We start from the raw sequence: 12,058 nt of genomic DNA, 5'->3' as shown, positions 1-12,058 counted from the left end.
GATTCGGAGAAGTGATGCATGTACCATTTTATACCAAAGGATAAGTCCCAAATAAACCAAAAAAAAATGGAGGAGGGTCGGACGTACATATTGACTGATTGTATTCGGGATTTTCTTGACCATCAGCAAAACGTAACCGATCGTTCGTCCATCATAAGATAAAGTGGTATGCTTGATTAGTAGCTAGTTCAACTGTGAATGATCCACCAGCAGGTCTGGGGCCTATGTTACTCGGAAGCATTAAGAAGGCGAAGACAAAACGGCCTACATTTCGAGAAAGTCGTCCTTCGAGGGAGATCGCTCGTCGCAAGGCTGTGTTCAGTCAGGATATGACGAGGGACCCGCAAGGAGATCTGATACCCACTGTGGAGTGTTGCATTGTAAAGCAAGAGTATTATGGCCGGCGTGAACAGAAACGTGCACGGACTCCACCATCGATCCTTCGCCAGCATGAAGAGAGGACTGACAGCGTCTGCAGCGTTCTGGTTGTGCCCAGAAACTCCCTGAACGTCTCGTCTCGTTCAGCACTTGGACAAACTGTTCGAACCACACACGTGCATTTTAACAATACATGCCTTGCGTAAAAGCGACGATATAGCCATTACTAACGCCAGTGGCGCACAGCAGCAGAAGGAACACGGAAGTCATTGCGAAGTAAACGATAAGGCGATAGACTAGCGGAACGCTGAGGATGTCCAAAAGTTAGTAGCTTTTATACTAGTCCAGCATGGCTAACGAAGAGATAAGAGAAGTACGCCATTGCATGCAGGCATTTTCAGGCGTTCAAAAATTGGGCCGTTGGTGGCTAAGAGATGTCAGTCAAAGAAGAAATATGACCTTCGAACGAATCCATTTCGCAGACCATCCGTACATTCTCAAGTGGATCATTGAAGGACGAACATGCCAGAGGGCCACTCGTATAGCCTCGAGCTACAGCCAAAGAGTGGGTCTATTAAAATTTCGAAGCGACGATGAAGGCATGGTGTCTCTTGCTTGATTCTTGGAGCGAGCAAACGCGGAACCCTTTGAAGGAGCACTCCAAGTTGGAGTCGCCCGAAGGCCTCGATCCAAGAAGGGGTATCGAACTCATAATCTTGATATCAAGTAGTAAAAAGTCAGATGTGGTACTAAAGAAAGCAGGTAATCGTAGAAGGCCTAGGGAAAGCTGCAAGAAAAGCTCGGGCCGTAGCGGGCCCCCGTGCAGTTAGTCACGGCTACTCCACTGCCAGTGCCACAACAAGGCTATGCAGCTCACGACGACCGTGACGACATCACTACGCCAGGGGCCATCGTCCCATGCAACCTCCAGATACAGAGGAATCCCTTCCTGAAGGCATCCCACTGAGAACGTCTCAGGCGCGCCCAAAACGATCCAAAGTACAGTCATACAACTCATGTCGGAAGCATAAAACACGATGCGAAATTCTGGATTCCAAATGCATCCTTCCACGATGTCATCGTTACAATGTTCTCAAGCTAGACTGCTCTCATGCCAATACGTCGAAAAAATCTGCTACTCCTCCCGAATCATCTCTTAGCTTAGATGCATCGGTGGATGCTATGTATGCTTTAGGAGTGGATACTAGGCAACTTGAGATAACCCCCCGTGCTGGTAAAGTGTCAGATACTGGTAGCGGAGCAACCGATAGCAAGATACCCGTAATCTGGTCTTTCGTTCGTCGGAACCTTGACTGGTCGGCACCCATTCTGGCAATGCAGGAGCTGGCCAGACAACCTTTGCAAGAAGAGTCGTCAATGCCTGTCATAGCAGTGAACGACCAGCTTCTGTCCAATATTCTCACACAATTAGAGATCGAGCATCTCCTTACTTTGTGCGTTCGCTCTATTCTCTCTGGAAGCGTTAACAATCCCCTCACGCAGATTTTCGGTCAATTATTCTCCTTGGCTAAACTTCCATTTAATCCAAGATGGACCTATACCATTTCTAAATCTCGTTTGTTGCACGGTTGCGTCGCGTCACCTCAGCCCCTCCACCCGATCCCTTGTTGCCCCTCGACTCCAAAAGTTGACTGAAGACACTATTGCTAGAGTGGCCTTCAATCCCCAAGAGTTCGAGTCTGAAGAGACCATACAAGGTCTCATCATCCTCTCACTGTGGATGCCTATCTGCGGTTCGGCAAAAGGGGGAGGTAGCGATGGTAGGATGTTGATAGGTATGGCTGTTACTATGGCCATGAACCTTCGATTAAATGAAGCCGTTGCTACTGCAAATAGTCTGAGAAATGAGCTGCAGGGCGAATGTGATCGAGAAGTCTTGGAGAAAGCTCTCAATAGTGCTAGACTGGTAAGTGTGCGATCGAACAGTGAAAGGCATTTCTCATTACAGACCGCAACTACAGTGGATGACACTGTCTACGACAGAATCCATGTTAGTATTTGTCATCCTACTCTAATTTTGGTTTATTAAAAGCGGAGGCGTCTCAGGTTGTGTGTTGGGACTAGCCGTACACCTCTATCCCGTCGGTCCGCCTTCGACTTGACGATATTCCCCGTGATATCGCCATCCAACACGTCCGATGGACGCGATTTGCGGATACGACTGCTCGCAGAAATATTCGATTCAACAGAACGGGGCTTAACAGTGCAGTTCGCAAGTCGTGCAGACATGGACACTTGGTTCACCGGAATAACAAACGCGCTCTCAGACATGGATAAGCTCTCAAGACTGATATCGCCGCTGTCAGGTGAATATCTCTTTTCATTTTCCAATCAGAGGTCATCATAGTACATTTCAGTGGTTTCGAATCACGACCGATTCTACTATCATATGTTTCACCTCCTCCTCCAATGTTGCCGGCTTCTAGTTCCTTACCACGCTATCGTCATAGCGAGGCATGTCGCCAGTTCGACGCAGAGATGGTTTTTAGAGATTCAACCACACGACCTCAACATCATCCCAATCTGGTCAAAGGAATGTATCTCTTTAGGGGAAGCTATCATGGTGTCACTTTTACAATCTAATAAAAATCTTCTTCCAACGGCGCCGGACGTCTTGTTCGCCATGATGGCATTTGCGGGAGGACTGATCGTCGGGGCCAAATTGTTAATGCTGGATAAGCACAGGACAGAGTTCCTCGGATGTGGAGATGCTTTGCTTGAGCAGAGTATACGGGCGCTGGGAGATGCATCGGTTGCCCCAGATCATGCTGCTGGGAGGTGTTCAGCGTTAATGGGTGCCATGTACGCTTCATGGGTGGGGAAGCGGAGGGGAGAGCCCGAGAAGGGGTTTCTGGCGGCGCCTTCTGAGCTTGCTGGGACAGGTCTTTTTCTTGGGACTGAGGCGGAAGGGAGAGGACTTGTCGATCAGAGTACGAATATGGATATCTTTCAGGACCTCGAATTTTGGTCTACTTTCTTTGGTGAGCAGATGGGAACGGAATCAACAGCGTACTTCTCTCAGGATGGTTTTACCGGGATGTATGTTTAGAGGTTGACTTGTATAAATATTATCTATCATCCATCCTCTTGTAGCTGTAGATATAGTTTGAGTTGCCCGCTCACTGTTGAATTTACCATTATCGTCCGAGTCCACGCGTGCAATTAACACATTGCGACGCGTTTTCACCTTAACTCCGTTCATATCTTTCAAAGTCGACGCGCTTATTGAAGTCCACCAATGGTAAAATTCTTCCATTCGGCATTTCGGTGACCGGCGTTGGACAGTTGTCAGTGGCAGACATCTTTTTTGAATATGCGTTACAGGCTGGGTTATATTTAATAAGATAGACGCCGTAGAGAGCTTTTCAAGAAATTTGTTCAGCTATTGAGGACCTGTCACTGCAGTAAGAGATTCAAAGCAAACAAAGGGCTCCGTCACTTGGTTCGGGCCGCTAATTCTGAATTCGCACGAGCGCTTCTCTTCGTTCGGTTCTCTCACTGTCATCGCTAGGTCTAGGCATATCAGAGAGGTCCGTAGCAAGTGTGAGTAGGTAAAAGGCCTCGACGTGCTGCAGTGATTCGTCAAGATTTGCCTTCTGACTAACATCGAAAAGCCTTGTAAATTTTTTTCGGAATCCTTCGTCTATTCAACTCATTGTCATTCAATCTGGAGTGTAGAACCCTTCCATGACATCTCGAGACTACTCCGTCGCCAATGCTCATCGTAGCCGACCTAGCCAGCCTTCAATGTCAAAGCAACCAACTATGAACTCGAAGAAAAAGGCTGTCTCGGAGAGCAAACCGTCCATCTCTCCGTCCTATCTGCCAACCCCCATGAGCACTCCGTCTTCCTCTCGTCCTGGATTTCCTGCGACACCAACTTCTTCTTTCAGAGGCGCGAATATCTTGACAAAGGCAGAGGTGGGTGATGCCTGGGATCAAATATGCCCAACATTTCCGACACCGCCGCGCACCCTCGGGCCAAAGACACAAGGGGCTTTGAGCTATGAATCGTCTTCTGCCAACCTTTTTGGCGTAAACGCGTCGATATTGGAATGGGACGAACCTAAATCAGCCACTGAAACGTCAGCCACTGGCGACGTCAAATATGTAAAACTCCCATCTTTATCCATTCCTCAGGTTCATCCTCCGACAGGTCTGCAGACACCCGTGAGCCCTACACGAAAAAGCAGCAGTCGATTTAGGCATCCGCGGCCGTCACCATCAGCGACTCCTTCTCCTTCTCCTTCCCAACGTAGAGTAACGGCTCCGGCTGCGACACCACCTTCAAATAGGCCTGCACAAGTGAAGAAACCCGAGCCTGAGCCACAATCAGTTCCAATCCCGACTGAGTGGATACCGCGTACCGCGCCATTCCGCCCTGATTGGAGCATAGACCTTAAGCTCCATCAAGAGATATCTCGTCTATGGATGAAAAAGTGCGAGAACAAGTACGGTGGCGGAATCTTGGCCGACGACATGGGGTACGGGTTCAACGTCTTCTCTTCTTTTGACTTGCCAAAAATTTTTGTTTTAGATTCGGAAAGACACTCCAAGTTCTAGTAAGGATCATCGATAACATGATGGATGCCAAAGCGGAATACAAGGGCCCGACACTGTATGTTCTTCTCTCTCTGATGAGGGCTTTAACCTCATCGACAATGTCAGTGTTGTATGCCCTGCATCTGTGATGCTTGTATGGGAACTAGAGTGTCACCGTATAAAGGGTTCTAGAGAGCTAAACTACTATCTTTATCATGGAAGTAATAGAGAGCAAGGTACTGTCGTCCGCCGTCTCAGAGCAAACCCACGTTTGGTGGCTTACTAACAATCAAGATCCCTACAAGCTAAAGACTTACGACGTTGTGATCACTTCGTACGACACCCTGGGATCAGAATATGTGAAATTCTGTAAAGAAGAAGGAGGAAAGGGTCAGAAGAAGTACACCGTCGTTGACAAAGCGACGACCGGACCTTATGCAGTGTATTGGCATAGGCTTGTTCTAGGTGCGTATTCAATGTTCGTTTCGGTTTCCTATATGCTATATCTGACAGTTTTGCATATTAGACGAGGCACAGATGATCCATAACAAAGAAACAAGAAGATATCTCTCATGTTATGAGCTTTCCTGTGGCTATGTCTGGGCAGTAACAGGCACTCCTGTGTAAATCACTTCCTCCCGACCTCCATGGAATGCGCTCAAGGTCTTCTTACAGACAAAACAGGCTGCAGGACATATATTCTCTCCTCAGCCTGTTACCACCATCAAAGACTCAAGCCCCACATCTTCCTCCCGGACTTGCTCGCGGAGTGATTATACCACCAGGTTTTAAAGAGGAACTTCATGTAAGCCTTACAAGATAATGATCTAGCGTAATTTATCATCCTTTCAGGCCTACTTGTACAAAATCATGCTACGGCGGACGAAGAAAGACCCGTACTTGTGGGTCGAGCTTCCCCCCATCGAGATCTTCACCGTCGAGTGCTCGTTCAGCAGTGCCGAACAACAGTTATACAATGCTGTGGAGGAGCGAAAGGGTAATTTCATGGTCTGGGGTAAATACGTACAACCGATCACTTGTCCTTTGACCAAATTGCTCCGGTTACTTCAAGGTATGTCCACCTCGCATTCTGGCCTACTTCTTGTTTGCAGAGTTTGATTTCTGTTACCTCACAGCTTGCACCCACCCCGAAACGCTCTGTAAAGATCATGTAGAAGAGAAGAACGAAGACAACAAATTGGGCGAAGATGGCATTTCTGTTGACGGTGTCCAAGATGATATCAACCCGGTTGATGTGAACCAGCTAGTTGGAAACGACGCGTATGTACGGCGGCTCATATATCATCTCCCAACTCTGATGTCCTTTCTGCGTCAGCTACGAAGCATCCCGTCGAGAAACTCTCCGAAGCCACAAGCGCTCCGAGCCTGAGGTGCTGGACATCCCTCCCATCGAACCGTACCCCATCAAGGTTGTCAAGATGCTCAAGATCCTATGTAAGATACGCCAGCGAAGCAGACAGACGAAAATCAAAGAGAAGACAATCGTGTTCTCGCAATGGACGGGTGTGCTCGATCGGCTCAAGCCTGTTCTTGATAGGCACCGTTTCAAGACCATCATGTGTGAGCGTTGAACACTTCTTTAGTGGGCCCGCGTTCTGATTGAGTTGTAGACGATGGGCGGATGAACAAAGCAGCTAAGGACTTTGCTATTGAAGAGATCACCGCGCCGGAATATGCTGCCGATGTGATGCTGGTATCGCTCAAGGCCGGTGGGACGGGTATGTGCTTCCGTTTCTCTATTCTAGGAATTTTGGTAACGATAATGTCCCAGGTCTGAATTTGGTTGCATGTAACAACGTCATCTTCATGGACCTCTGGTGGAATCCAGCTGTCGAGGTCTGCTAATATCCTGCTTACTCCGCCACCTCCATAATTGACGGGCTCCTAGGAACAAGCTTTCAATCGGGTGCACCGTATGGGCCAGACAAAGTCCGTCCAGGTGTACAAACTCGTCGTTCCTCATACGATCGAGGACGCCGTTATTCGGGTATGCTCCTTCCAATCTGCAGACTTGATGGATATTTCACTTACTGAGTTTTGATAGATGCAAGAAAAGAAGACGGAGCTTGCTAACAATGTTCTTGCGATTGCGGATGAGTTGAATAAGAATCTGCTGCATGGCTTGTGGGGTTTCAATGAGGAAAATTCAGTGTAGCTATATATGTTTCTGTAACTTTCTTGGTTCCGAGTGTCGGTCGTCATGATTCTGTGTAGCATAGTGTATGTTAAAGTTGTAAGACGGTTAAGCTACTAAGTACGTTGTAGCGCTTCGCCCGATATGAAAGGATAAGAAATATTTGTCACGAATACCAGCATGAGGATCCTGAGGATCTGTACCTCCACCGCGTCTTAGTAGTTAGCTTACTTGCTGCGGTTAATCAAGTGCTGAAAACAAAAAAAAAAAAATGAATACCAGCATCTGCCAGGCCTCACGAGAAATTTAGTAACCTGTGGTGTATGGTGTGACCATGTAGTCTTCTTGACCATACATTTATCAAGTCTGCGTGTGATTGAAACAAACTCTGCTACTGTGTGCGCTGATCGACGGCACCGGCGGCCCGAGCGAAGCCAGGTTGAAGTTGAAGTTGCTGTCGATTTACTTTCTGTCCAGCAAAGACCTTCAGTATCTGAGTCTTGGTATCTGCAGCTTTCAGTTTCAGTTTTTAACCTTCCTTGTGCCTTGTGGGTTTCTTCCAAGCTGCCAGCAGGCTTAGGCTGACTGATATTGGCTCTGCAGCGTCACTTGATTCGTCGGCAAACATTGCCGTCCTTTATCTAGCAATTCTGTCCATCAGTAGAGACAGTTATGAACTTATATATACATCTCTCGCACAGCGAAGAGAGGTACTATAGCCAAGTGGTTAAGGCGACAGATTAGAATCTAGGTTCATCTGTTACTCTCTGAGTGCGCAGGTTCAAATCCTGCTGGTGTCGTTACCTTGAGGACGAAGTTATAATTTTACGACTGAGGGCGACGTTTTGACACAGTAATATATATGCACAATCACATGAGTCATATTTTTTCTAGTATCTTTAAATTTTTGTTTGTCTCATGAGCTGCAATGCACCTACAAGTATTGCATATCTATTAATGTACTTTGTAAATAGAAGATATACACAGTAGTTACTGTAGTATTGAATTTATGAATGCTGACCAGCCATAGGATAAATAAGTTAAATTGGTGAAAATCCCTTTCATAAGGGGGGTAAGTTAAAACTCAGTTCAAATGATTGATGAGAATAAGTATATTGAAGAGGACTCAACCAAGGAAACCCTGGAGAATTAATAGTAGTTTCATTTCAGAGTGCAGTATCCCTTCTGATGATACACACATGATATGCACACCAAATGCCCACCTTTCATAAAGGTGAGCATGCACAGGAAAAGATACAGCTGGATCCTAAAGATGGGAAGCAAGATAGCCATAAAAAATGTGTTTTGAGGTGCAGGTTGAGTGAGGTTAATATCCTGCATGTCGAGATTTTCGTTAACCGAAACAAATAGAAAAGTAAGAACAATGGATCATGGCGATTAGTAATTCCAAGTCAAATTGCCTACGGAATTTGATACAGCCATGAACAACAACAAGAAAAGAACCAGAAGAACGCAATTAAACACCACACAGTCATAACATATACACCGAAATTTGTAGAAGAGATCCCATTTCATTGGTGCCGATGATGAACAGCCTTGAACAGACAATGTCATAAAAATTTCTACAGTCTTACCTCTGCTCAACAAATTATGGACGTATCTTGTGTAGCACCGTGATCGTAACAGTATCTGATTCATCATTCAATGTTTGGAGGCGAAATACCAACAAAAGAAGACGTTGCAAATTGCACTGCCAAAAAAGGACGCGCGTGTGTATTGCCACACGACCACGTGCCCTCGACAGGTTCACTTTGATCAACCATTGTCCTTTTCTGGACAGACAAAACTGCACCAAAATGGTTGTCGCTGCATTCTTTCTTGGCGCCATGTCAGTTTCTGACCTTACTGGTGCTCGTTCTACGTCTTTGGCAGACCCCAATCCCCCGCCTAATGTCCCCTTCACGCCCAAGAATGGTGCACCATCCACTTCTGCTAACGACGACGAGACCAAACTGAAAACGACCCCGTACAATTTCGGCGCTGCGAGCCACCGCGCTTTCCATATGAAATACGAGCGCAAGGACTACGACAACTTCATCAGGGAAGATCTTGAATTGCGCGTATTCATTCCCTCCGATGACTTTCTTCATGTCATCCTTCACCTTCCCCAGGATTGGAGACAGGATTCCACCATTTCTGCTCTCATTAACAAGGTGAAAGTAGATGAACAGTGGAAGGCACTGTGGAATGACTATAAGGCTGAATGCAGGATGAAGGACAAAACGAATTTGTATCACCCGCACAACAGTTTATGCAATAGGGTGCTCGCTTTGATCAAGGATGACTCATGCTCAGGGCCTAATATTGGTTTCTACCGACAGGACCCCCAGCCTATCAAATGGAGTAATACTGACCTTAAACCAGATGCAATTACTCTCCTGCTGTCTCTATTCAGCAGCTCCAAGAACAACATCGAAGACATCAAAACTGAGAGCCCAAAGAACAATATTGGGTGGCCACAGCTTTTGCAGTGGCTTGAATTCAAATTAAGCTTTACTACCTTGGATAATGGTCGGTACGCCACTCGAGCCCTCACTGCAGGCAAGTTTTTGCGTTTCTCTGACATATAGAATTTTTCTGATGCGTTACTCATCAGACAAAAAGGATCCGATGGGAAAGCCATATATGCTACCCAGGGATCCGGAGGGTGTCGGCGTGGTGGCGGGACAGAAACGTAAATCCGACGTGGCCCCACGAGACTCGCCATCTGGAAAAATGGTTTCCTGAATGTCGAAGAAGCAAGATGCGGCTGCAAGGAGCCGAATGCAGGAGGAGGCTGAGTCCGAGCGTCTGCGCGAAATATGGAAAGGCAAGGATGATAAGAACAAGGAGGACCCGCAACTACAGTGTGCGTGCTATGCAATGGAGGTGTTGTCTAGTACTGGGTTCAGAACGCACAGCATCGGTGCCTTGATTGGCGGTACTCACCTTCAGATGCTCTACTATGATCGCTCCTCAATCATCGTATCGCAAGAAATCGACATGGATAATGATCCAGATTCTTTCATTGCTATGCTGATCGGATTGCACGGGCTCACACTCGAAAAGAACGGCATCCACAGTTTCATTGTAGATCCGTTCCTTAGCGACTACGCAGAGTACACAAAGGAGCATCAGGATGACACCGCGACGCTGTTCGAAGGGAGGAAGCTGACGCTGAAGAAGTCGGACGGTACTCCCGTGGTCTTGACGCTTGGAAAGATCATCTTCCGACAGCCTGGAGTTATTGGTCGGGATACATGCGTCGTCGAGGCGACGGCTGAAGGTTACGAAGAGTGGAAGGGGATGGAGACGATCGTCAAAATTAGCTGGCAAGCTAAATCGCGTCCCTCGGAGAAGGATTTCATGAACGACGTGAAGAATGCTGTGGAGACGATGTCCAAAGACGGTGCACCACGTCATTGGGTTGCCGACCATCTTCCCAATATTCTATTGTCCCAGGACTTCGAGATGGCGGAAGATTCGCCACAGGCGAGACTCAAGGAGTACTTTGACGCTGTCAGCTATGCAGATGGAGGTTCATTTAATTATGAGGAGCGGGTGTGCCGTATCATGGTGGAGGAGAGGCTTTATTCAATTACGAGTCTCCGCGAGCCTCGCCAGTATGCTCAAGGAATATTTGATATATTACAAGGTCTGTCTTTCCTACCATCTGATATCATCCAGCTTGTTAAATTCGACATGGTTGTAGTCCACAAATGGGTATATGACCACGCGAAAATCATGCACCAGGATATCAGCATGACGAACCTTATGTGGCGGAAGAGAAACGGCGTCATTTGCGGGATCTTGAGCGACTTCGATTTGTCTTCCTACCGCGATCGTGAAAGTGCGTCGGCTCTACGTCGCACAGGAACGGGACCGTACTACGCATGCGATCTCCTTAAGGAAGATCCGCCTGTCCATAGCTATCGACATGACGTTGAGTCTATCTTTAATGGCCTTGTCCTTCTTTGCTGTCGCTATGAGATCCAAGCGACTCCAGCTCCAGAAGGCAAAGACCAGCTTGTGCATGTACCGGCCCTTCCATTTGAAAGCTGGTACGATATGTCATACTCACAGCTTTACATGCAGAAATTTGGTTTCTTCATTATGGCCCAAGACCCTGACAAACTTCTCCCAATTTCTATCAGCTTCTCTGATTTCAAACCCTGGCTCAGTATGTGCTATCATCTGATCAAGCAAGGCTTTTCCGCCAGAAACCGCTACCTCTGGCCTGTGCACAGCAGTCCAAATGATCTGCTTGCTCAATCCAAATCTCCCAGAATATCAGAATCAGCAGCCACGGTCCCCAAAAAGTTCAACAACGCAACCCTAGGAGGTTTTGTTGACTATTCGACATTCTTTACGGTGATGCGCACATTTGCCGCCCAACCTCTAATCATCAAATATGATCCAAATGTGACGCAAGCACAGTCTCAGATTTGACGCTGCGAGGGATCTTGAAGAGAAGATGTAGAATTTTGGTTGCAACAAGCAGCAAGCAGCAAGTGCTAACTAGTACAGTGTTATGTATAATAATGTCTCCCCAGTCAGACCAAGGCAACCAGTAGTAATAATTTGAAAGAATCCCACAACAAAGAAAGAAGTAAAAGCTGCAGATGATAGGAGCTGTTTCGATTACAAACCAATTTCACTGTAGTCACTGATCCGACCTGCTACCCGCCTCTCTTCCAATACGGGTTTGGCCTCACTTATCAGTGGCTTCTTGACTATGCGCTTCAGCACAACCTCATGGAGGTACCAGAAAACCCGGAGAATGACGATCCTGAAGACATCAGAGGGGGACTCATCGTAGACGCCTTAATTTGGTGTAACGCAACATCTCCAATGTGTCTGTCGCCTACCACTCACATTCCTGAATCCTATCTTGCTGGACTACACTGCTACCTGAGGACATGTATGATTTATCATATCTAAACACAATTGCCACATCCACAT

General features: G+C 47.0%; 4 protein-coding genes and 1 non-coding gene across 5 annotated transcripts; all 5 read left to right on the top strand.

Moving 5' to 3' along the window:
• The first annotated feature begins 1,246 nt into the window (after positions 1-1,246).
• Positions 1,247-3,480, top strand: BT62DRAFT_970758 (uncharacterized protein). The gene is made up of 5 exons (XM_043188994.1): positions 1,247-1,832; positions 1,882-2,305; positions 2,361-2,389; positions 2,446-2,705; positions 2,757-3,480. Exons 1-5 carry the CDS (start codon positions 1,297-1,299, stop codon positions 3,446-3,448), a joined length of 1,941 nt encoding a protein of 646 aa, XP_043038315.1. The 5' UTR covers positions 1,247-1,296; the 3' UTR covers positions 3,449-3,480.
• Positions 3,481-3,890: 410 nt separating this feature from the next.
• On the top strand, positions 3,891-7,237 carry BT62DRAFT_933868 (uncharacterized protein). The gene is made up of 14 exons (XM_043186629.1): positions 3,891-4,017; positions 4,078-4,883; positions 4,937-5,017; positions 5,068-5,177; positions 5,236-5,406; positions 5,468-5,564; positions 5,617-5,746; positions 5,794-6,013; positions 6,078-6,222; positions 6,278-6,522; positions 6,573-6,680; positions 6,734-6,798; positions 6,851-6,949; positions 7,007-7,237. The coding sequence occupies exons 2-14, from the start codon at positions 4,087-4,089 to the stop codon at positions 7,115-7,117; spliced, it is 2,379 nt and encodes a 792-aa protein (XP_043038314.1). The 5' UTR covers positions 3,891-4,017; positions 4,078-4,086; the 3' UTR covers positions 7,118-7,237.
• Positions 7,238-7,805: 568 nt separating this feature from the next.
• On the top strand, positions 7,806-7,896 carry BT62DRAFT_t123. The gene has a single exon. It is a non-coding gene; the product is annotated as a tRNA-Ser (tRNA).
• Positions 7,897-8,913: 1,017 nt separating this feature from the next.
• BT62DRAFT_1007838 (uncharacterized protein) lies at positions 8,914-9,795 on the top strand (the record flags this gene model as incomplete). Its single annotated transcript, XM_043177390.1, has 2 exons — positions 8,914-9,662; positions 9,714-9,795. 2 exons carry the CDS (start codon positions 8,914-8,916, stop codon positions 9,793-9,795), a joined length of 831 nt encoding a protein of 276 aa, XP_043038313.1.
• Positions 9,584-11,597, top strand: BT62DRAFT_228547 (uncharacterized protein). Its single transcript, XM_043180140.1, has 3 exons — positions 9,584-9,658; positions 9,714-10,751; positions 10,809-11,597. Exons 2-3 carry the CDS (start codon positions 9,845-9,847, stop codon positions 11,543-11,545), a joined length of 1,644 nt encoding a protein of 547 aa, XP_043038312.1. The 5' UTR covers positions 9,584-9,658; positions 9,714-9,844; the 3' UTR covers positions 11,546-11,597.
• The last annotated feature ends 461 nt before the right edge of the window (positions 11,598-12,058 follow it).

The sequence above is a fragment of the Guyanagaster necrorhizus genome (assembly GCF_019112545.1).
Source record: "Guyanagaster necrorhizus MCA 3950 unplaced genomic scaffold BT62scaffold_17, whole genome shotgun sequence".
Lineage (NCBI taxonomy): Eukaryota > Fungi > Basidiomycota > Agaricomycetes > Agaricales > Physalacriaceae > Guyanagaster > Guyanagaster necrorhizus.
This window is presented reverse-complemented; position numbering and strand designations above follow the sequence as displayed.